Source organism: Notolepis coatsorum (assembly GCF_963971535.1).
Source record: "Notolepis coatsorum genome assembly, chromosome: 5".
NCBI lineage: Eukaryota > Metazoa > Chordata > Actinopteri > Aulopiformes > Paralepididae > Notolepis > Notolepis coatsorum.
Genome location: NC_140169.1, coordinates 88,517,049 through 88,543,341, shown reverse-complemented (window position 1 = coordinate 88,543,341; position 26,293 = coordinate 88,517,049). Strand labels below are relative to the sequence as shown.

The window sequence follows — 26,293 nt, the reverse complement described above, 5'->3', positions numbered from 1 at the left end:
CTAACAGCCTGCAAACTACCTGCCGTTCTATCGCCATGCTCTAGTCTAAGACAAACTCTAACCTTAACCAACTTCGAAAGAGTGCCTAAGTTTAACCGTCGGAATCAGGGCAGGCGTTCTATCGCCATGCTCTAAGACAAACTCTAACCTTAAAGTGGAAATGAAGCAGTGAGCAATGTGATCCTAGTTTGTTTGTTGTGTACCTTGTGTAAGACAGGGTTCTATAATCAAATGTGAAATCTATCTTATTTGTCTGAAAAATCAAATATAATATCCCTGTTTTCAACATGGGCGCCGCCATTTTGTTGCTGACGTCATGAAGCTTGTTTGGTGTATACACTGCTGGTTAGTTGCCTATAGTGAATGGGTCAGTCGGTAAATAAAATGTTGCCTACAAAACAACGGGACCGCGGTGGTTCTGTTTGTATTGCTCCTGGCTGTTCAAACAAATTTTACCATGTGAGAGAGAGGAAAGTTGGTTAATTTCCACAAACTACCAGTGAAAAAAACAGTGTTGTTGGCATGTTGGCTCAGGCTGGCTGCACTCAGGCCGCGTGATCAGCCTGTTGGACAGGGAATGAAGATCTGCAGCGAACACTTCATTGCCTCGGATTATGTTGTTGGGGGTGGAAGGTTTGTCCAGAAGACCACTAATCAGCTGAAGCCTGATGCGGTTCCCTCGGTCTTCGACAGACAGACCGGCGTTAGCTCTCGGGAGCGATCGCTAGCTAGTTGGCACCAGCCGGGGACCGGTGTTAGCTCTCGGGAGCGATCGCTAGCTAGTTAGCACCAGCCGGGGACCGGCGTTAGCAACCGGGAGCGTCGCGGAGCATTCAGCCTGCTGGCTACCTAGATCCACTTCAACCAGCCGAGCGTCGGGAGCTCCAGCAGCTTGTCGATGTGCTAATAGCCTGGAGCCAGCTACCGTTAGCTTGCAGAGGCTCCAGCACACCGACAAGCTGTGTAGCCAGCTACCGTTAGCTTGCAGAGGCTATTAGCACACCGACAAGCTGTGTAGCCAGCAGGCTGAATGCTCCGCGACGCTCCCGGTTGCTAACGCCGGTCTGTCTGTCGAAGACCGAGGGAACCGCATCAGGCTTCAGCTGATTAGTGGTCTTCTGGACAAACCTTCCACCCCCAACAACATAATCCGAGGCAATGAAGTGTTCGCTGCAGATCTTCATTCCCTGTCCAACAGGCTGATCACGCCGCCTGAGTGCAGCCAGCCTGAGCCAACATGCCAACAACACTGTTTTTTTCACTGGTAGTTTGTGGAAATTAACCAACTTTCCTCTCTCTCACATGGTAAAATTAGTTTGAACAGCCAGGAGCAATACAAACAGAACCACCGCGGTCCCGTTGTTTTGTAGGCAACATTTTATTTACCGACTGACCCATTCACTATAGGCAACTAACCATACACCAAACAAGCTCCATGACGTCAGCAACAAAATGGCCGCGCCCATAATGCTAAATGCTTCAGAAATGCACACAACAAATCGTTTTTTCTTAGAAACTGCTTATTTTTATAACGTGATTTCTTCTGTGGCTTATCTAAATACTAATGTGATGCTATGAATATGTATTTATCGCACTGCTTCATTTCCACTTTAACCTACTTCGAAAGAGCGCCTACGCTTAACCATTGTAGAAACTTGCGGTCCCACGATTGGGCGTACATGTCACATGAGCAGAAATGACCTGGCCAATCAGAGACGCGGAAATGCAGTTATGTTGTAGAAGGCATTCAGGCCTTCGGCGCTTGTACTCGGTTTGACTGTGCAGTAGTCAGTTTGTGCTGTTTATTTTTACAAGCAGTGAGGACTCGACAGCATTTGCATATCTGTGTTCCGTGTTGCAGGTTAGGGTTAGGGTTAAGGTTAGGGTTAAGGTTAGGGTTAGGATTAAGGTTAAGATTAGGGTTAGGGTTAAAAATAAACAGCACAAAACTGACTACTTCCGGGTTTTACAGGAAACAAAACAAGGTACCAAGCCACGACGCCCCGCCCACGCACAGTCAAACCGAGTACAAGCCCCGAAGCCCCGCCCAGACGTTGGGCTTGCGGCTCTGCAGATATACCCAGACCCTACTCGCTGGGAGACGGAACACTTTCTGCAGATGTGTCTCGGGCCACGGGCAGGGAGAGAGCCGCGATCAGCCCACAACTTTTTATTTTTTATTAGTATTATCATCCTAACCGGATTATTATTATACATCGCGTGTCATTTCCACATGTTCAAGGAAATGGATTCCTAATTGGGGGAAAATAACAACAACAGCGGCGGGACAGAAGAAGCCTACTATATATAATAAGAACCGAGCGCGTCGATAAGCCGATTGTTTGCGAGTCTTCTTGTTTTCATTCATTTTTTGTTGTTGTTGTTGTTCTTCTTCTTGGTTTCTTTGAAAACAGTGCAGGGTGGAGGTTAAAGAAGGTTAAAAAGATGCCGGTAGCGACTCTCTTGCCGTTCACCGCCGCTGCCCCGAGCAGAGGCAAGTCCGCCGGTCCGACCGCTTCCTTCCGACTGACGGAGAAGTTCATCCTGTTGCTGGTCTTCAGCGCGTTCATCACCCTGTGCTTCGGGGCGATCTTCTTCCTGCCGGACTCCTCGAAGCTGCTGAGTGGAGTCTTCTTCCACTCCTCGTCGTCCTCCTCGTCGTCCTCGTCCTCGGTGGTGGAGGAAGAGGAGACCAACACTCGCACAGGTAGCAGCAGCAGCACGGAGGACGACTCTGATGGTCTCCTGGCCAAGATCCGGAGAGACCACGAGAAGGCGCTCCTGGAGGCCAAAGACACGCTCCAGAAGCGGCCCGAGGAGATCCAGCAGGACATCCGCGCCGACAAGGAGCGGATCCTCGTCCTGACCCAGGAGGAGAGCCTCGCCGCCGGGAGGAACAGCCCGCTGCTGCTGCCGCGCCTCGAGTACAAGCGCCCGCCCGGGACCACCGGACACGAACCCAAGGACCCCGAGACCAAGGAGAGGCGGGCTAAAGTCAAGGAGGTACGATTGTTTATTATTATTAATAATAATGACAACAATAACTTGGATTTATTGATTGATTGATTGATTGAAAACTTTATTTAACAGATTGCAGAATGGGTACATTACACAGTACAGCTCAAAACATACAATTGTTAAGGGGATGCAGACCAGAGAAAGACTTTCCTCTTGTTTACATCATTATATATAGGGCCTTTCAAGAAACCCAACTTTACATGCAACACAAAACACACCTGGGGGACCCTGATGTAAACAAGACGAAAGTCTTTCTCTGGTCTGCATCCCCCCCTTAACAATTGTGTGTATTATTGAGCTGTACTGTACTGTACTCATTCTGCAATCTGTTAAATAAAATTTTCAATCAAACATGATGGGCACACAGGAACACATGCACACGCACACTATACACACACACACACGTTGAGTAATTACCATAACAATCAGTGGCATATACATGTAAATAATGGGTATAGCCCCGCCACCAGAGATAAGAACAAACAATGGAGACATAATATGTTTTCATTCTCATGTTAAACGGCTGAGCTCTTGATGCAAGGACTATAATAATACTAAAATGTTTGTTTACATCGATAATGTTTGTAAACAGTACAGTCAAACAGACATTCCTATTTAATTTAGCAATATGTGATGTGAGTGAATGGAGATCAAAGTTCACAGAGTGAATATTCCCCACATGGTATGTGGTAAAAAAAACAATGCTGGTCTATAAAATACTATGGAGAGAATGTGGAAATGCACAGTCAAGCTTGTTTCCCACCACCACCACCTCCGGGCTTAGAGCACTTGAGCTTTCAAGCTTGCCCCATGTCTCTAAAGTTCCCTGCCCCAATGCCCCCCGCTCTCCACGTTCCCCACCCAGCCGTGGCCAGTTCAATTAGCGTGGGAACATCTAGTCGACGGCTACCGCCGGTCAAATGTGTTTCATCTGGATTTGCTACTTCGCAGCCGCCGGTGTATTTGATGATGGAGAGATGATCGATTGGGGGGTGGGGAGCCGTGTTTAGCATGCTCATTATTGCGTGTGTGTGTGTGTCGGAGCGCATGTTGGCTATATGTGTGACTTGTGTGTGTGTGTGTTTGCACGCATTTTGTGTGCATGTTCACAGTGCGCACAGGGAACCGAATGGACAAAATGATGTGAGCTTCTTGGTCTGAATATTACCCCTCCACCGCCACAACAACCCTTACTGTGTTCTACAATACTACAGCCTGTCCCCAACCTTACCACATCCCTTTCCGATTCCATCCTACGAGCACGTTCATAAAACCGTCACGCTGAGGAAGCTATTGCCCGGGGTTTGAGGAAACACTGTCACAGGATGCATTGCCAGTAATATTTGTTATGTCATTCCAACGGCTCCCTGTGAGGCTTGGAACCGAACACAGTGACACAAACACAGTAGCCCCGCTACACCTTAGGTTGACAACATTCTTGTTGTATAGGGCTAGGCTTTCTATTAGAATGTGTTTTTTTTTTATTATGAATCCAAGAGCTCTAGTGTTTAGATACTTCCAATAATTTGATAGATAGAAGATAATGTACCTGGCTGTGAAGGAGTTTAAATGGTAAAGCGCTTTACAATTTGTTACTCACATTTTACCCATTCACTCACACGTTCACACACCGACGGCGGAGGAGGCAACCATGCAAGGTGCCAACCTGCTCATCGGGAGCAATTAGGGGTTAAGTGTCTTGCTCAAGGACACATCGACACGCTGCCCGGGAGGAGCGAGCATCGAACCGGGAACCTCCGGATTGCCAGACGACCGCTCTACCTCCCTGTCTGTCGCCCCAGTTTACACTGGTGACACTGACACCGCACACACCATGCAGATTTACATACATCTGCCACCCTGTCACACGCCCCACTTTTGTTATATGTATCTCCTGGGTGTTTCTGCTTACCTTGAGAGAATGATGGAGAATGTCTTAAGTCCATGTTGACACACGCGCACGCCAAAGGGTTGACTGAAATACAAGGCTAAATTGTAAAGCTGTAGCCTAGAGAGACAACATCTCTGACATCACATTGCTATGTAGTTCATAGGGTATAATGTCATCATTTGAGCTGTGTTTTTTGATTGATTATACATACATACACATACTGCCAGTTATCAAAAAAGTGTTAGGCTTCCGCTTCATGTATTACCATTAGGCCAGGACAGGTATGTCTTTGGACATGAGGATGTTGCAACAAGGAAGGATGTTGACCTTGATACGCTAGCAGCCTCGGGCCTGAAAAACCTGTTGGACATACTGTGTAGGCGCTCAGGCAGGTTGGTTGGTTGACTGTATCCTTTTAGAGACACACCCGCTGAGACACAGACTGTTAATCCATCCGGCTCGTTCGCTGACAGATCCCTCCACCAGTAGCACGTCAGTCACTCCATACAAAGTCGTGCTCGCAGCCGTGGAGGGAGACGCCGTATTAAGGGGAGGGGTGTAAATAAAGTACACACTTCGACACTTGGGGGGACACGCTTTGACACACGCTATCATTGAGCTATATAAAGTTGTCTGAATCTGAATATATCCACGGGAAGCTAAATAAGCCATCGCCATGGCTACCTGCAATTTTCAAACGTCATCAAAACAACAAGTTTATAACAAAAAACGATACCCCTATTTGTTTCTGTCTTGTTACGTTGTTGTTGTTGGTATTGCAACCTGTGCTCAGTGTAATCACAGACAGGTGAGATGTGTCAGTGTGGGTGTGGCTTAGCGGGGGGAAGGGGAGGGGTCAAATCTCGATTGACAGACAACCGTGAGGAAAGCGGTACTGATACTCTGCGGCTTAGACTGTGACGATGAGGGGACTTAGTTGCTTTAAAACCACAACAACCCTAAACTCTCTAAGGCACTATCCCAGGCCTATTCATTGAGTGGCCCGCTGGCCAGATACGGCCCCTTTGAAAATTTCCGATGGCCCGCAAGAGGCTGCCTGTAAATCTGGCCTCTTACGTCTTTTTAAAAGCACATGTGCTGTGATTGGCTGCAACAGGATTACATCCACTCTGCGCCCGGCGTTTGCTCAGTAAAACCGCAGGGTTTTGCAAAGTGAAAGAAAAAGGACGCGCGTCACGTTTATTCCATGTAGTAATAATTATGTCTGGTAACATTATACTGTAAGAGTTATTTGTATTCTGTGTGGTCCACAAACCCCCAGTGGTTTTCCTATTTGGCCCACTTGCTATTGAAGTTCAATAGCCCTGGACTATCCTGCCACAGTGAGCTGAGAGTAGGGCCCCTGATACATACAGACAGAGGTAAGGCCTCCCCTTATTTAGTTTAATTTCAACCTTTATTTAAAATCGTAAGCTTATGAGGTTTCCCTCATTTACAGAAACGACGACTGTACAAATGTAAACAGTACAACGGTACAATAAAAGCAATATTCACACAAAATTAAACGCAACAGAGTAAATATTTTTTTAAACGTTTTTAAATAATTAAAAAACTAAAACAGTTGCAGGTAGTCACACAATGGTCTGAAATCATACGTTTTAAACGTACCGAGGGAAGGGAGAACCTCCAACTTCAGAGAGAGCGTTGAAGGACATTCCAAGAGTGAGAGGCATCAAAGGAAAAAGCTGACTTCCGTAGATCAGAACAAACTTGAGGGACCCTAAGAACCATCCAGTCATTTGATCGAGTTGAATAGGTTCCAATATTCCAATCTAACAGCGAAGAGATATAAACAGGTTGTTTACCAATAATGTCTTTAAAAATAAATAAATACCAGTGTTTGTTGCGCCTTTCTGCAAGAGAAGGCCAACCCACCCTATCATACAGGACACAATGGTGAGTATCATATCTGTCACCAGTAATACACCTAAGAGCCGAGTGATATGCAGAATCCAGAGGTTTAAGAGTTGATGATGCATAAGGAGGTGGGGCCCCTGTTATATAGAGAGGTAGGGCCTCTGTTATATAGAGAGGTAGGGCCTCTGTTATATAGAGAGGTAGGGCCTCTGTTATATAGAGAGGTAGGGCCTCTGTTATATAGAGAGGTAGGGCCCCTGGTGCATAGAGAGGTAGGGCCCCTGTTATATAGAGAGGTAGGGCCCCTGGTGCATAGAGAGGTAGGGCCCCTGTTATATAGAGGTAGGGCCCCTGTTATATAGAGAGGTAGGGCCCTGTTATATAGAGAGGTAGGGCCCCTGTTATATAGAGAGGTAGGGCCCTGTTATATAGAGAGGTAGGGCCCCTGTTATATAGAGAGGTAGGGCCCCTGTTATATAGAGAGGTAGGGCCCTGTTATATAGAGAGGTAGGGCCCTGTTGTATTGAGAGGTAGGGCCTCTGTTATATTGAGAGGTAGGGCCCCTGGTGCATAGAGCGGTAGGGCCCCTGGTAGGGATGGGAATTGATAGGATTTTATCGATATGATTCCATTATCGATTCTGCTTATCGATTCGATTCTTTATCGATTCCCTTATCGATACCTGATCAATTTATAATTTACATAAATAAATTGGAAATGCAACAGAACTACATTTACATTTACATTTAGTCATTTAGCTGACGCTTTTATCCAAAGCGACTTACAAGTTCTGTACGACAAGCCATCAGGAAGGGCACAACTCTATCAGCTGAGCAACAATGTTCATCAAAGTGTTGAGTGCTACAGTGTAGGTTAGTTTATTAGGACAAGTGCATGACAGTACGGTTAGTTAGGGTTAGATATTCTTTTTTTTATTCAGATAAAGGTTGAAGAAGTGCGTCTTTAGTCGACGGCGAAAGATTGGACGTGATTCGGCTGTCCTAACTGGGATGGGTAGTTCATTCCACCATTGTGGGGCAAGGATTGAGAATAGGCGACTTCTCTTTGATGTCCCTCCCGGAGCTTGGATAGGAGTAGGTCTGAGGCGGCCAGAAGATGCAGAGCGTAGGGGTCTAAGCTGGTTAGAATTAGGGCTGGGCGATATGGCCTAAATATGATATCTGACACGATATTTTCTGACCTTTCGGCGATACACGATACACATCACGATGTTTTTCTTTTTTTCCCCAAACAATTCATTATGAGGCTTACCAAGACAGTATTTGAGTTTGCAAGCTAACATTAAAGACTAAATAAAATACCCATGCATTTAGCATTTTTATATTATATATTAGATTTAGATTATTGGATTATTAGATTATATATTGCATATATTTAGCAATGAGATATTATATGATTTAGATATGAAATATGATTAATTGAAAATGGGGGACCCTGATGTAAACAAGACGAAATACTTTCTCTGGTCTGCATCCCCTTAACAATTGTATGTATTGAGCTGTACTGTACCCATTCTGCAATATGTTAATAAAGTTTTAAATCAATCAATCAATCAATAAATAGCATTTTAGCATTTTTATGAAACTACTGTATATTTGTATGTCTCTAAATGTTTTGATGAATTGAAAATGGAGGACCCTTATGTAAAAAAGCCGAAAGTCTTTTTCTGGTCTTCATCCCCCAGTCCACTGTTGTTGTATTGAGCTGTACTGTATTGTACCCATTCTGCAATCGTTAATAACGTTTTCATTCATTCGATCATTCAGCCGGCAACAGAATAATTTTGATTGACAGTCGAGTCTGCCAATTACGTCACACCGATTGAACCCGCCCTGCTGTTCTTAGCACCAATCGGCAAGCTCTATGCGTTTTTTACTTCCGCAATTGATTTTGACGAGAGCTGAGCTCAGCTCAACGACAACAACAGCTCCCTGCGGCAGACGAGTGATTACCAGCGCACCGCAGCATGACTAAACAAGCCATAATGATTTTATTGCAACGAATGTTATAATAAAAGCCTTTCCATACACCTGTCTGATTGAAAACTTTATTAACAGACCGCAGAATGGGCATGCACAACTCTGCACGGGCTGAGATATGAACAGTAACGCTTGCTATCTATGTCGTCATCGGACATTGCTATGTTTGGGTAAATACGCTAATGTTATTGAACGTGTAACTATATAACGTTAATGCCACAAAACGAATGCCTTTGTTAATAATAATTAGTAACTTTGATGCAGTAGTGTGTGTGGGGGCGGCGTTGTTCAAAAGTTTGAACGGGTGTGGACCAGATTGACGCGACACAATCCTCTTGGGCAAAACATCACGATATCCACAATACGTTAAAAAAGTGTATCGTTAATGAACTGTACCCGATATTTATATAATATCGTCATATCGCCCAGCCCTAGTTAGAATAACAACATGCAACTTGACATTTCTGATTGTCATTTATTGTTGAGCCCCCATGTCAGAAAAATACAAAAACTGTAAAAAATAAAACATTAACTATAGCCTACACTTAAATAAAATAATGTATTTGAGATTCTCTTAAAATGTATTTATTTTTTTATTCTTAAACTAATTTAATCTATTGAATAACGGGTCGTTATTCCTCTGACTTCTGTCTCACACACACACACACACACACACACACACACACACACACACACACACACACACACACACACACACACACACACACACACACACACACACACACACACACACACACACACACACACACACACACACACACACACACACACACACACACACACACACACACACACACACACACACACACACACACACACACACACACACACACACACACACACACACACACACACACACACACACACACACACACACACACACACACACACACACACACACACACACACACACACACACACACACACACACACACACACACACACACACACACACACACACACACACACACACACACACACACACACACACACACACACACACACACACACACACACACACACACACACACACACACACACACACACACACACACACACACACACACACACACACACACACACACACACACACACACACACACACACACACACACACACACACACACACACACACACACACACACACACACACACACACACACACACACACACACACACACACACACACACACACACACACACACACACACACACACACACACACACACACACACACACACACACACACACACACACACACACACACACACACACACACACACACACACACACACACACACACACACACACACACACACACACACACACACAGCTCCCTCCCCGGGCCCCTGTCCTATAAGGTATTGGCTTGTGTTGCTACACGGACACATTTGTATGTTGCACCACCACGGTACTTCCTGGCTTACAGTGTACAGACTAGTAAACAAACACTCCGTCTCTTATTATATGTGAACTAAAGAGTACAAGGTTTACACAACAGCCCCCACCTGCTGTTTTATTGTATTTGTACCTGTACTATCCGCTGTCAGCTGTTTATCTCTCTTTGTGAGCTTGATTAAATAGCGTTAGCTCACGTTAGCTAGCGTTAGCTCCGCGGCTAATTTTAGCTCACCCTGAACTAAATCAATGACTAGGTTCTAAAGCATTCAAGTAGTTTTCACTGCACATAGAAGTAGCCAAACAGCGGGAGCATTTCGGGAGCATATTACCAAAACCCAGGCAATTTCGAGCCCTTAACACTTTGGCTGCCATGGGTTAAATTCATTATCAACCGTAGGTTGCCGGCTATATTTGTCTATGGAGAAAGTCCCCTTCTTTGCAGGGCTCTAACTTTTTAAATTCTATTGCTAAATTGCCATTATTAGGGCCCATACAAAGTCCTATATGTATTGTTCATTGTGTAGCAACGTTAAACTTTTTCATTCACATATTCATAGTAAAGTATGGTCTAATGTATAAGTATGTTTTCATCTCTTTCTGCAGCTTGCTCCAGAACGTGATCTATAGCCCCAAATGCATTATATTGATGATGAAATACAGTTTGATGGCAATCAGCGCGATATAAAAAATTCCAACTAGACGTACTTCTAGAAGTTACTACACGTCATCTGATGTTGACCGGATGGGCTAGGGGGCGTTTATAATTCCGTGGGCAGCGTTATACCAATCATCTAATGTGGGTCAAATGTTGATAATAGCAGTTAGTATCGAAGACGGTAACTTTACACGCTAAAACTCACCCCAGTCTCCGCGCGCCGTTGGGCGATCATCGTAGAGTAGAAATTTTATCATTATGGGATGTAGATTTACCCGGTCCATCTCCAGCTTGTATAATGGTATATACGTCCAAATCATGTTGTTTATCGAGTTATTGGCAATCGATCGCTGTGTATTGTGACGAGCTAGAATGCCGGGACCTATAGCGAGTGCCCGGAAGTAATACGGCCGTCCAGCACAACCTCTATGGCACTTCCTGTTAAGTGATTGCGCCGATCGGCCACCAGATGGCGCTCCTGAACCGCCAGAGAGCTCAGTGGGTCCTCCTGGTGGATCTCAGGCCAGCGGAGGGGAAATATGAATCCGGTCCCAGATTTTTGAAATATTGATATCAAAGACGCTGTAAAGCGTCTTCGGCAACTTGAGCATGGCCGGGAATGACGTGTTTAAGCGTTTCCCGGCACCCAAAGTGTTAAGGAATCAAATAGAGTCTGCCATGGCTACATGCTAACGTTATTGCGCAACTGTAGGAAAAACCTGGCAGCGATAAGGGAATCGAAAGTCACGGGAGCCACACGGTTCCAGGCATCGGCCAATTAGGAACCGGTTCCCAACGGGAACCGGTTTTCGATTCCCATCCCTAGCCCCTGGTATATAGAGAGGTAGGGCCTCTGTTATATAGAAAGGTAGGGCCTCTGTTATATAGAGAGGTAGGGCCCCTGGTATATAGAGAGGTAGACTATAAGAAAAAAAGCTGCAAGGGCGGCTAGGTGGTGCAGTGGGCAAGGCGCTCACCACCAATGCGGGAGATGCTGGGTTCGAGCCCAGCTCTCCGCATTGCTATCAGCTTGGCTGGTCGTTCATACTAATACAATTGGCAGTATTAGGGGGTGGGAAGCTGATGGGTGGGGATCGGATGTTGTGGACAGCGACTCCTACAGGTCGGTTGGTGCGCCTGCGCAGCAGAATCAGGAAGCGACGGGGGCGGCGTGCCCTCCAAACGCAGACCCCCGACGCTGAGAGATCGCGCTGTGCAGGTGAAAAGATGCGACTGCTGCTTCCTCGTGTACCGGAGGGGACATGTGATGTAAGGCTTAGTCCACATTGCAGCCGGCTTGTGGGAGGCATGGCCTAACAGCGTTCGAGACAGGGGAGGGTAGAATTGGACGATACAAAATTGGGATGGGAGAAAAATTGAAAATGGGAGAAAAAGTAGACTAAAAAAAAAGGAAAAAAAGCTGCAACAAATACATTTACAGATTACAACCTTTATTTAATGGTTAATATTTTGATAAAAGCTAATTTACTGTATTTTTATGGCATTTACACTTAAAGTAGAAAAACAAAAGTAATCTGTAAAATAATACAGTGAATTTCCAGTGAAAAAACTTTAATTTTTTACAGTGTAGGGTCCCTGGTAGAGAGGTAAGGGTTCCCCTGGCACATAGAGAGGTAGGGTCCCTGTTATATAGAGAGAGAATTAAGAACATAATGTACTCTATACCGGCCAGCCTCGTGGAACATGGCCAGTAAAGGAGGCCTTTACATGTTCAGTGTGGATTACCTATTTAAATATGTTGTCTCCCAGGTCTGGTGTAATGTATTCATTACCGGCTATTAGGACAATCTGCTCCTCAATCTCCTGTCCTCCGCCAGACTTTCTGCCTGCTTAGCAGCTTTAGTATGCAGAGGTCTACTGTTCAGTAAACACATGCACGCACACACATACACACATACACACATGCACACACACACACACACACAGATGCACAAACACACACACACTCGTAGAGAGCTTGATGGGCTGCTGCTAGTCAGGAGGAGCCATAAGGAAAAGTGCTGCGATGGCTGCTTGGGAGGAGAGAGGGAGAGAGAGAGAGAGAGAGAGAGAGGGATGAGAGTCGGAGAGAGAGATGGAGAGAGAGGGATGAGAGAGAGAGAGGGATGAGAGTCAGAGAGAGAGGGAGAGAGAGATGAGTCAGAGAGAGGCATGAGAGTCTGAGAGGGAGAGCGAGAGGAATGGAAGTCAGAGAGAGAGAGGGGGATGAGAGTCAGGGTCAGAGAGAGAGAGGGATGAGAGTCTGAGGCCTTGGTTACACTAAAGGAAAACAACGTTTCATTTTCGAATTATTTCGTTTGCATGTCCAAGTTAAAAGGCAACGCCGTTTTAGCTGGCATTTTCGTTTTCCTAGCACCAACGCTCAAAGGGGGTTTTCGTTGTCAAAACTCCCTTGGAACGGTGGCATGTAAACAAAGCGGCTCGGATACGGAGCCGTTCACGCCCAACGCCCATGGGCACTAGACACCGACGCATGGTGGTCGAGTGTTTGTTCGGACGTCTGAAGGCACGCTGTCTGAACGAGGAGCGGGGCTCTGCTTTTACACACTGCGACGCGCAAGGACACACACGCGCTCTGTGCTCTCTCTCTGGCTTGTGCACGCGACAAATACCTCCTGCGCATACAGGAGACAAACAAAGTCTAAAATGACTGCATAAACGCAACGTTCCGAAAAGTGAAAATTAAACGTTGTTGTTTCCCTTTTAATGTAACCGCAGCCTGAGATGGAGAGAGAGGAATGGAAGTCAGAGAGAGATTAATGGAAGTCAGAGATGATAGTCTGAGAGGGAGAGAGAGGAATGGAAGTCAGAGAGAGAGAGAGCGAGGAATGGAAGTCAGAGGGAAAAGAGAGTCAGAGAGGGATGATAGTCAGAGAGAGGGATGAGAGTCAGAGAGTCAGGGAGAGAGGAATGGCAGTCAGAGAGAGAGAGTCTGAGAGGGATGATAGTCAGAGAGAGGGATGAGAGTCAGAGAGTCAGGGAGAGAGGAATGGCAGTCAGAGAGAGAGAGTCTGAGAGGGATGATAGTCAGAGAGAGGGATGAGAGTCAGAGAGTCAGGGAGAGAGGAATGGCAGTCAGAGAGAGGGATGAGAGTCAGAGAGTCAGAGAGAGAGAGTCTGAGAGGGATGATAGTCAGAGAGAGGGATGAGAGTCAGAGAGTCAGGGAGAGAGGAATGGCAGTCAGAGAGAGGGATGAGAGTCAGAGAGTCAGGGAGAGAGGAATGGCAGTCAGAGAGAGGGATGAGTCAGAGAGTCAGGGAGAGAGGAATGGAAGTCAGACAGAGAGAGAGTGAACGTGTGTGTCTCAGTGTTTACTACACGACTAGCTCCACACAAGTGTTCTTTCAACACAAGAGGCTTTGTGCTGTTGGCTGCAGTTCTTTGTCCCGTAGTCTTCTGACGGGCAGAGAGTTACCTTGACCCTTCACTCCTACCAGCCACTAACTCAAAGACACTCTGTGTCTCTCCCTCTGTGTCTCTCTCTTTGTGTCTCTCCCTCTGTGTCTCTCTCTTTGTGTCTCTCTCTGTGTCTCTCCCTCTGTGTCTCTCCCTCTGTGTCTCTCTCTTTGTGTCTCTCCCTCTGTGTCTCTCTTTGTGTCTCTCTCTGTGTCTCTCCCTCTGTGTCTCTCTCTCTGTGTCTCTCTCTTTGTGTCTCTCCCTCTGTGTCTCTCTCTTTGTGTCTCTCTCTGTGTCTCTCCCTCTGTGTCTCTCTCTTTGTGTCTCTCCCTCTGTGTCTCTCTCTTTGTGTCTCTCTCTGTGTCTCTCCCTCTGTGTCTCTCTCTCTGTGTCTCTCCCTCTGTGTCTCTCTCTGTGTCTCTCCCTCTGTCTCTCTCTCTTTGTGTCTCTCTCTGTCTCACGCTGGCCTCTGGAGGGAAAGAGGGTTGAAGATTATTATTATTATTTATTAACACTTTGATTACCACTGGTGAACACATGGTAAAACCCCGTTAAATGCCACCACCGACTTCAATGATAGCGTTGTGAACGCATATTCTCTCTCTTAAATTATGGCTATGTGTCTAATCTGCCCGTCGTTTATCAATGACTTGTTTGCAGTCAACATTGTCGAAACGGATTGTTTTTTTATCGGTTCATTTTCGTTTTATAGCATTTTGAAAAGCCCTCGTTTTCAAGGAAAATATAAAGATTCCGTGATAAAAGGCATTTACTGGAATATTCTAGAATACACAAACGTTTTTTCCGCCTATTTATGAATCGTTTTCAAATAAACACTAGATTATCGATAGTATATGTGTACTTATGCACGCTATAGAGGCGGGCTGAAAAATATATTCTCATTTCCTCATCAGCGATCACAGCCACACACACACACACACGCATAGGGAAAAAGCTTATATCTCCATGAAAACAGGTCTGATTATCCTATAAAATAGATTCCTTACCTGAGATCAGATGTTATCCAAAAACATTATTCCAATTCCTGATCGCCATTCCAAATATCGATCACGCTTATTCAGGGAGCGAAATTAACTTTTTGACTCACCGGCCAGTGGCGGGTAGATGGGAAGAGTCTACCCGCCAAGCATATTTCTTACCTGCCAAATTTTTTTTGATTAAAAAAAATATATATATATATATTGTATAAAAATAAATTTTTTAAATAAAATATATATTATATAATCATACTTGTAGTTGTATTATCTGCGAGACATCGCCACCACGCAATAAGTCAAAATGCTTGCTATCTGCAAACAGCTCCACTGTCTGTGTGTATACTTGAGTAGCCTCCAGCTCCAGCAAGGATTCTCCGGCCCTGCAGCTAGACCCTATATTCAGCTAGACCCTACATTCAGCATGCAAGGATTCTCCGGCGATGCAGCTGGACCTATTTATAACGTTACCGTTCTTTTGTCAAATCACATTCAACATGCCCTCAGCTAGAATACGCATTCAATCAATGTTATAAGACATTGATATCAGGAGCTATCTGTAGCTACTGCTAGCCCGGTAGATAACGTTAAGACAATTTAGTTTACTGGGACATATGGATCAACGTGAGCTAGCTAAGCTAGCTAACGAGGGACCGGAGGTATTATGCACTCGAGTAGACTATTGCTGGAGCATTTGTTGATATCAGCAGCTATCAGTAGCTAGCCAGCTAGATACCGTTAGACAATGCCTCGTCATGTATTAAACTAAAAGTGAATAGTTGACTGGGTCATTGTTTAAACAGTAACGTTAGTTCTTGGAGGTCCGATATAGACTAGAGCAGATGAAGTAAACAAGCCAGATAGCTTCCGATTGGTCATTTGCTTTTTTTCTCATGAAACCAGTCACGTCACTCTACTGTGATTGGACCTAGTGCGATGTGGGACTTGTAGTTTTTTAACGATCTCGCGGCGGAGAAAAAAAAGACGAGCGGCTATAATCTGTACTCGCACAAGAGTATCGTTATGAAGTTATGAACTACACGTCTACACGCCACACGGCGGGCAGTCCTCTAAGTGTCATGCGCCAAAGGTAAAAACAGCCCGCCCCTGGCGGGCGGCGGGCTTTAGTTTCGGTCCCTGCGCTTATTGATTACAGTGTTGAGTCCTGTAAATATATAATCCACGCGTTTTCCGGGCCGGTGAGCACAATCGATCCTTCAGATGCCTTGAGGGCAGGCCTGTACAGTGCGAGATATATATCGCACGTGCTACAGCAACAGCGGTCTGTGCGATGAATGGATTTACTTCACTAGCACTGGTGCGATAGGGATTCGGTTCATATAGATACTCTTATTTTGAAAATCCTGTAGCGGGTCTCATTTCTGCCCACGCGCAGCTCCAGCTATAATAACTAGGCTCGACAGCTAGCAACATTCAGGTGCATATGATACTCTTATTTTGAAAAAACTCCGTGACAACTCGACGAGTCATATCCGCCCTATCCGTGCTTGCAAGCAGAGCAGCGTGTTGGTGCGCACTGCTGCTGCGTAACACAGCAGTGCGCCTACACGTCCCGAAATAAGTCCGTGGTGTTTTTTTTTTCTCGCAACGGGTCAAATGCATCTACATGCTTTGCACCGTCGCCATTCCTTTATGCGCACATCGCCCGAAATTAACGTTTATGTACCATTACAATCACTACAACGTTAGCAAGCTAACAAGCTAAGGCCTAACAAAAATAATAGTTGGTTTCAGGTTGGTTGTCAGGTTGGCCATGGGTAGGTAGGGAATTTTTTTTTATTTTTTTTTATTTTATTCTTTCCCACGGCGACTATGGATAGGGAATTTCTTTATTTAATTAACCCTTTCACTGCCACACGACAGAAGGTTAGCCCTTTACTATCACACAACCGACGGCGATGCTCCATCATTAGCATCATTAGCTCCGCGGATGCGGAGCTAATGATGCTAATGATGGAGCATCGCCGTCGGTTGTGTGATAGTAAAGGGCTAACCTTCTGTATTGTCACAGTGAAAGGGTTAACCGGCTGTCGTGTGGCAGTGAAAGGGTTAAAATGTTCACAACAACATGGATGCATGTACTCTGCCAGCATGTTTAATATCCATAATACTAAATGTTTGACTAAGATTTCTATGAAACTTTATTCTAATTTTTTTTTTTTTTTTTTTTTTTTTTTTTTTTAATATATATATTTTTTTTTAAAACTCATAAAATATATTGGGTCGCACCTAAATCGGCAGGGTCGGTCGGCAACCTGAAACCAACCATTATTTTTGTTAGGCCTAATCCTGATCACAGGCAGAGCCAGCAGACACAGTGTGGAAAGGGAAATGGGGGGGCACTCTCTCCCCTTCCCTGTGTGTGTGTGTGTGTGCGTGCGTGCGTTTGGAAAGACGATGAAGTCACTAGTCAGGACTCAGGACAGGAGTATATTATAGTAAACTGAGGATGGACAGATAATGTTGATATTCAAATATAAAAAATTTCGAGAGGAGTGGAAGTTTGAAGACAGACTAGACTACAATATGATGCAGGGGTGGTGAGTTGAAACAGTGTGTGTGAATGAATGAATGTAAATTTTATTTAACAGATTGCAGAATGGGTACAGTACAGTACGGCTCAATACACACAATTGTTAAGGGGATGCAGACCAGAGAAAGACGTTTGTCTTGTTTACATCAGGGTCCCCCATTGTGTGTGTGTGTCCCAACCGACCCCACTTCTATGTTTCAATAAATTATTTGCATTTAAAACTATTAACGCTGACTCATTCCTTCAGTCCACTCAAAATTATGCTAATATTCCTTATGTTGTTTATGATATTAATTGAAAATAGCATATGAGAGTATTACTATTATAGTAATAATAACACATGGCGATATACTAAATGACAGCCAAACATGGCACTGCAACTAAATAACACAAATACAATAGGCACATTTGTGACTGTTACAAATATAACATGTTTTATACTTGTGCTACAAGATTTTGGCCTGTGCTACAAAACTATCAACCTCTGTAGCACCAGTGCTATGTGCAAAAAAAGTTAACGTACAGCCCTGCTTGAGGGAAAAATAAAATGAGGAAACTAACCACTCCCCCTGCATCAGTCTGAACTAGTGGGGTGCAGTTACACAGGGAGAGACGATAGGGGGCGGTATATTCCCAATTGAGCTCAAAGAGACTCTGCAGCACTAACCCGAGGCTCGATTGATGAAATATGAATTCAAATCGCCAATAAAAAAAAATACGGCAAACAAACGATATATGTCGTTGGCGGGCACTCAACTGGCGGCATGAACTAACTACTTATAGCGTTGGTGGCATCCAAAGTGTTAAACAGCTTGGAAACAGAATAAGCAAGTAGCATTTTCAGCACTTGAAAACATTGATCAAATACTGTATATATAGGCTATACAAATGTACGGGCAAGAAAATGGAGGGTTAATTAATGCCTGAAATTCAATGCCTGAATGAAGTGATTCTTCTTCTGTTGTATTTGCGTCAGATGTGATTGTTGGTGAGCATATTGCTGCCATAATAAATTGACCAGAAGCTTTGAGGTAGTAAATTCAAACTGAAAATAGTTTTGTTATGGAACCATTGGAGTTGCCGGTGACTTGATTAACGATGACAGGCGGCCCTAGCGGGAGTCTCTTTGAGAGTGAAGACGGCTTTAGGGAATAAACTCTGGGCAGGAGTGACTCGGGAGGCGGCGCATGTCGTCTGGTAGGGTTGCCGCGGTGATATGGAATTTCCCATGATTAATAAACTCACGACCACACTGGTATTACCGGTGAAACAAAATGACGCTCAGTATCTGTAGAACCCTTACTTTGATCTGTAACGCTATGCGGCTTCATTGATCTGCCGCGTCTGACCGTTTACATAATGTTTACACCATTTAAAATGATGGGTCAGTAATGGCTTCCGTCAATCTTCTATCCGTTCATTGTCGGACGGATCAATGTAGCGCATTGATCACATACTGCGTATTAGGGCTGACCTCGAATAGTCGACTAATCGATCGAAAGGAGCCGTAGTCGACTGCCAACCTCTTAGTCCAATGCAAAAAAAAAGAATATATATATACTGTATATATTTTTTAATCATTCCTTCCAAAAGCAAAGAGGCCTAGAAGCGTGGCTAACGCTAATGGCGCACATACCAGCAAGGCTAACTGCCTAAGAAAACGGACACAGAGGCACTGAAAGAGGATTTCACACACTAGACAAATATCAAGATGAATCCATCAAGGCGGCTGGGTGGCGCAGCGGACATTCACCAACGCAAGAGACACCGGGTTCAAATCCGGCTGTCGGCGTTGCCTCCGGCTTGGGCCGGCCGTCATACTGGCTCAATTGGCAGAGTCAGCGGGTGGAAGTCGATGGGTGGTAATCTGGACGTTGTGGACAGCGACTCCTACAGGTCGGTTGGGGAACACCTGCACAGCAGAGACAGGAAATAGCGGGGGTAGTGTGAGCCTCCCACACGTTACACCTCGCCAATGAGAGTCCGCGCTGGCAGGTGAAAAGATGTGACAGGCTGCCTCCTCGTGTATCAGAGGGGACACGTGATGCAAGGCCTCTATCCTCCCTACGACCAACCTGTGGGGGGCATATGCGAGCAACGTTCAAGAAAGTGGAGGGGAGAATTGGCGAATTGGCCCATTGCATTCAGCCAATCAAAGTCGACTATCCAAACCCCCAATCCCAACCCAAACCCCCCCCTCCAGCATGCACGACTGGCAGGAGAGGTGTAACCCAAGGCTTCCTCGCCACCACCTCCTTAGCCAAGAATCCCTCCCCCCATTTGACGGCAACTGTAGTCAAAACAATCCTTACCCACCGGCTTGAGCTGATGGCAAATGTAATCAGTCAAAACCGGAATCTCTTACCCCCCCCCCTCCCCTCAACCCCCTCCCTTGGGGTGCTTTAGAGACTCATACTCAAGGCTAGAAGAAACATGTATCAACAAATGTGCATGTTTGTACTTAATTTAGGGTTGTGCCATTATTACTATTCAAAGGTGATAATTGTGAATGATTTACTGTAATGAGTTGTATATGTTGTTTCTCAAGCATCCTTGACATCCAAGGACAATGATGTAAATAAGTCATTGCGCCTTTTTCGTTCCTATCCTTGACAAAAGCATGTATGTGAATAATGATCTGTATATGTTTTGTTATCTAAAATAAATACCATACCATACCATAACAGTCCACAATAAGCAATTCATGAATTAAAACATCACTGTACTGGATCTTTAACCCTTTCACTGCCACACGACAAATGGTTAACTCTTTCACAACCACTTAAAGAAGGTTAACCCTTTCACTACCACACTACATAATGTTAACCCGTTCACTGCCACACGACAAAGGGTTTAACCCTTTCACAACCAAACTACAGAAGGTTAACCCTTTCACTACCACACTACAGACGGTTAACCGTCTGTAGTGTGGTAGTGAAAGGTTAACCGTCTGTAGTGTGGTAGTGAAAGGGTTAACCGTCTGCAGTGTGGTAGTGAAAGGTTAACCTTCTGTAGTGTGGTAGTGAAAGGGTTAAGAGCGACAGCAACGTTATGGAACAGACTGGAACCTTCTCAGAGGCCGTAAACGGAGGAAAGACACCGTTGGGTTTCATTCAATAGCCATAAACCAGGAGCAGACTATTAGAACTCATTCAGAGGTCCTGAACAAGGAAGTTGGAGCTTGTTCAGAAACCCTAAACAAATAAATTTGAATAAACCGTAAAAATATTTTCCAAGGTTTTCCGTTCGGTTGTCCAAAAAGGCACGTAGGTATAACCTAACCCTAACCTGGCCCCCACCCCTGTGTGACTCATCACCATCCTGGAGAGAGTCTCTAATGGAAAGCCATGCATAATAATAATAATAATAATACATTTTATTTGTAAAGCTCTTTTCAAGAACCCAAAGACGCTGACAATAAGCAAAACAAATGAACAGAGAAACATAGAACCACAGGGAATAAGCAACAGTATGAATACACAAGACATAAAACCACGAGTAACAAGTAACAAATACAAAGTCCAGTAGGGGAATAATCAGGGAAGTAAGGAAACCGAGGGGAGGGGGGGGGGGACAGGAGACGGAGAGAAAGTAGGGGAAGGGGACGTGGTAGGTTGGAGGAGGGTGGTTAGGGATGGGTACCGAATTCGGTACTTTTGAGGTACCGAACCGAAACACGTCGGTACTACAGAGTATCGAATCAAGTGAGAAACCAAAAAAAAAAATTAAAAAAAATTTAAAGACTTTTTTCTTTCCATGTCAACGTTCACACGCACAATATATGCTTACCTAGGATTTGACTTGATTCAACAACAAAGCAGTCGGAGCAATGGCAAGCCGAAAACTGTCGAAATTGTAGTTATTTGAAGTTTGGATTTTTTTTTACGACTGAGGTAGGTAAATTAAATTTCTTGAGACTAAAGTACCGAAAAAAGGTACCGTTGGCTACCGGTATCGATTCACAGGTACCGGTACCGGTTCAAATGTGAAAGGTACCCATCCCTAGTGGTTATGGGTAGGGAAGGTTGTATGCTTGGGAGAACAGGTAGGTTTTCAGTCGTGATTTAAAGGTGGAGAGTGAGGGAGAGTCTCTGACCGTCTGAGGGCATGGAATGTTTGTGTTGCTGTCTCTCTTCCGACATGGCTGTCTGTACTCGGTAGAGTAGGCAAAACACTATAAACGTATGATATTACATGTTTATAAGTACTTGTTGTTGACATATTTCTCGTAGGCAGACTCACCAGCGACTCATAGATGTAATGGAAATATGTGTTTGCATAATGTTTGTCACCGAGTTGCAATGATAACGTTCACACTATCTGCTGCTATTATTATTGTCGCACGTCAGTAAATGTACAGCAGTTTGCATGATTGAGAAGAGGAACATTGGGCCTCATTCAACAATACTCTTATTATTTTTCTTATATTCTTGCTTACCTGTCTGTTAAGAGAACAATAAGAAAAGCCACCGCCACATTCACCAAGCCGTTCTTGACGTCCAAATCGGTTCTTACCCAGGCCGGTTGCATGCTGAATCATTCTTCTCAACTCATTCTTAAACTGAAATGCGCGTTCGCGCTAAATTCATTTGCATACAGACACGTCCACCATCTCCTTATAAGGCGAATGAGGCGTGTGTAAAACAGCAGAGTTTCAGCATCTGATCGTTGTCTGATATATTCAACGGGAAGCGATTTGCGACTGACGCACACACATCTCACGACTTGCGACTCAGTGCATGTGTGTGTGTGTTCAGGGTACAAAATAGTCACACGCCCACCGCCACAGGCTTGTAGATATAATGTTTGGCCGTCATAAATTAAGGCCTGGGCGCCATCTGGCGGCCAACTAAATCCACTGCATGGGTCGGGATTAATATGATGCAGGGAGTAGTCCAGCTGAGCGGGAGAAATGTCGTGGGAGCGGGCGGAAGTTGCCCAATCTGGAACAATCTCCGGGGCTGCAGCTGGACCCTATTGGATGCGGGCGTGGTGAGTTGAAACGAAAGTGAAACTGTGTGTGTGTGTGAGATGCGCTCTGCTCACAAGATCAAGTTTGTAACATGAGACGCACATGAGATCTGTCTTCATCCGTTCTTTAGCCTACTACAAAAAAACCCTGCAATCGCGTTTTTGATTGTGCTCTGATATTTAATTTTGCATTTGATTTGACCAAATATGTGGAGGCATATTCCTGGAGTAGCTCCCCCGGGTCCCCCCTCAAAATTAAGAAAAACAGGCGACAACATTAACGTTGACGAGTCAGTTGCTACCACCAGCACCGCCGATAACACTGCACCTGCTACTAGCGTCGGTGTAGTTAGGAAATTTAGCCAGAAATGGTACACATCTGATTCCGGGAAACCACGAGAATGGCTTAAATTTGAGGGGGGGGGGGGGTAAAGTTTTGTATACCATGTCGTGCCAAAGCAACGGATAAAAGAAAACGAAATTCATTTGTCATCGGGACGTCGGTGATGAAACTGGAAGCCATCAAAAGCCACGAGACGTCACGCTGTCACAGGGACTGCTCTGTTGTATACAAAGCACAGTCTACTCCGCTCCTGGCTGCTCCGACTGTTGACCAAGCTGTCAGAGTCGACTCTGGCTAAAATGCGGATACTATTCCGTAACGCCCACGCTATAGCGAAAAAATCAAGACCATACAGGGACTTCGCCTGGATGTGCGAGTAAGTTTATTGTGTTTTTTTTATAACGTTAGTCCAGCATGTTCATATAGGTGTGTCGGCTTTCACTTTCAGCTAATTATGGTTGTAAAGCCTACCCAGTGGAATTGTTTACATAACAATGCATGATATTATATATTATTATATTATTATTCCATACAAGGCTGGATGCATTACAGACTCCGCTAACATCCCTTGTTGCCTTGTAGGTGGCAAGTAGGCCTATGGATTTGTTTATCTTGTTTGAAGTTGTTTTAATATGTTCTTTAATTCTTTTGCTTCCATATTGTAAATAAATTCGCAATAAATTATTTGCATTTAAAACTATTAACGCTGACTCATTCCTTCAGTCCACTCAAAATTAGGCTAATATTCCTTATGTTGTTTATGATATTAATTGAAAATAGCATACGAGAGTATTATATAGTAATAATAACACATGGCGATATACTAAAAAGCTATTTATAATTTTTGGCTTGTAAAAAATCTGGATGGCTGGTAGTTTTTAAAATCTACCAGCCAAATGGCTGGTAAGTCAAAAAGTTAAGTTTGTTCCCTGTGTGTGTTCCTGTGGGTCGCTCATCGCATGTGTGTGTGTGTTAATCTGATGAAAAATAAAGACTTATACTTGTACTTATACGTATACCGCGTACTGTATAGTGCGAAATAAATCGTTCCAGCAAAGTAGGCTTTGTCAATACTGATTGGTTACGTCAATACGTCAAGAACCAATCGCGCAGTATACTGATATGTATATGCCGCTGATCCTATGCTCTCTCCTTTCAGAGAGAGATGACAGGTGACCGATCCGGTATTTCCGAACCTATAGGAAATACCGGGTTCGGAAATACCCGACCTGTCACCTGTCATCATCTCTCTCTGAAATGTCCCTGTGGCTATAACTCCGAGTGTGCTCAGAACTTTAGGAGCAGAGAAGAGAGGAGAGGAGAGGAGATGTTGTAAATATGCGTTATGCGTACGCCTGGGCAGCCAGCATCTAACTGTTCTAACAGCAATATATAATCCATTTCAGAAGCAGAACGCACGCAATAAGTTATAATAATAATAAGTATTGAAAAGTTCTGGGTTTATAAAGTCGTATTTGGGGGCAAATGACCAATGGTTTGCTTTCAACCCATGAACTCCTTCCTCTCTCACCATTTTATATATCTTTTTTTATTTGATCTACTAAAACTGTATTGTATTATATTGTTTGTTTTGTAAAGTGTCTTTGAGCATTAGGAAAAGCGCTATATATATGATTATGTTATTATTATTATGAATGGTAGGCTTTTTTAATGTTTCTCATCTGGGTAAGAGTTTCTTATCTGGGTAAGAGTGCTCTCGACCACTCTTAGAATTCGGTCTTGCCTGAGAGAAAAGCAACAATAAGAAAACATTGCTGAATCCCAGGTAAGAACAAAATAAGAGCAAATGCTAGTTATGAACAAAATCTGTTCTTATATCGCTTCATGAATGAGGCCCATTGTGTGTAGCTCTCTGCCCCTCTCTCTCTGCTCCTCTGTCTCTCTCCCCCTCTGTCTGTCTCTCTCCCCCTCTGTCTGTCTCTCTGCCCCTCTGTCTCTGCTCCTCTGTCTCTCTCCCCCTCTGTCTGTCTCCCCCTCTCTCTCTGCTCCTCTGTCTCTCTCCCCCTCTGTCTGTCTCTCTGCTCCTCTGTCTCTCTCCCCCTCTGTCTGTCTCTCTGCTCCTCTGTCTCTCTCCCCCTATGTCTGTCTCTCTGCTCCTCTGTCTCTCTCCCCCTCTGTCTGTCTCTCTGCCCCTCTGTCTGTCTCTCTGCTCCTCTGTCTCTCTCCCCCTCTGTCTCTCTCTGTCCCCCGGTCTCTCTGTCTCTCTCCCCCTCTGTCTCTCTCCCCCTCTGTCTCTCTCCCCCTCTGTCTCTCTCTGTCCCCCTGTCTCTCTCTGTCCCCCTGTCTCTCTGCCCCTCTCCCCCTCTGTCTGTCTCTATCCCCCTGTCTATCTCTGTCCCCCGGTCTCTCTGTCTCTCTCCCCCTCTGTCTCTCTCCCCCTCTGTCTCTCTCTGTCCCCCTGTCTCTCTCTGTCTCTCTGCCCCTCTCCCCCTCTGTCTGTCTCTCTCCCCCTCTGTCTCTCTCTGTCCCCCTGTCTCTGTCCCCCTGTCTCTCCCCCTCTGTCTCTCTCTGTCCCCCTGTCTCTCTGCCCCTCTCCCCCTCTGTCTGTCTCTCTCCCCCTCTGTCTCTCTCTGTCCCCCTGTCTCTCCCCCTCTGTCTCTCTCCCCCTCTGTCTCTCTCTGTCCCCCTGTCTCTCCCCCTCTGTCTCTCTCTGTCCCCCTGTCTCTGTCCCCCTGTCTCTATCCCCCTGTCTCTCTGTCCCCCTGTCTCTCTGCCCCTCTCCCCCTCTGTCTCTCTCCCCCTCTGTCTCTCTCTATCCCCCTGTCTCTCTGTCTCTCTCCCCCTCTGTCTCTCTCTGTCCCCCTGTCTCTATCCCCTGTCTCTCTGTCCCCCTGTCTCTCTGTCCCCTGTCTCTCTGTCTCTCTCTGTCCCCCTGTCTCTCTGCCCCTCTGTCTCTCTCTGTCCCCTGTCTCTCCCCCTCTGTCTCTCTCTGTCCCCCTGTCTCTCTCCCCTGTCTCTCTGTCCCCCTGTCTCTCTGTCCCCTGTCTCTCTGTCTCTCTCTGTCCCCCTGTCTCTCTGCCCCTCTGTCTCTCTCTGTCCCCCTGTCTCTCTCCCCCTCTCTCTCTGCCCCTCTGTCTCTCTCTGTCCCCTGTCTCTCTGTCTCTCTCTGTCCCCTGTCTCTCTGTCT

General features: G+C 45.2%; 1 protein-coding gene across 1 annotated transcript in view; it reads left to right on the top strand.

Moving 5' to 3' along the window:
- Positions 1–2,204: 2,204 nt before the first annotated feature.
- Positions 2,205–26,293, top strand: part of man1a1 (mannosidase, alpha, class 1A, member 1) — a gene marked incomplete at its 3' end in the record, with an annotated part of 483,045 nt that continues 458,956 nt past the window's right edge. The window contains 1 exon segment of the mRNA XM_084313823.1: positions 2,205–3,003. Coding sequence (XP_084169949.1) covers positions 2,446–3,003 — 558 coding nt within the window. The 5' untranslated portion in view covers positions 2,205–2,445.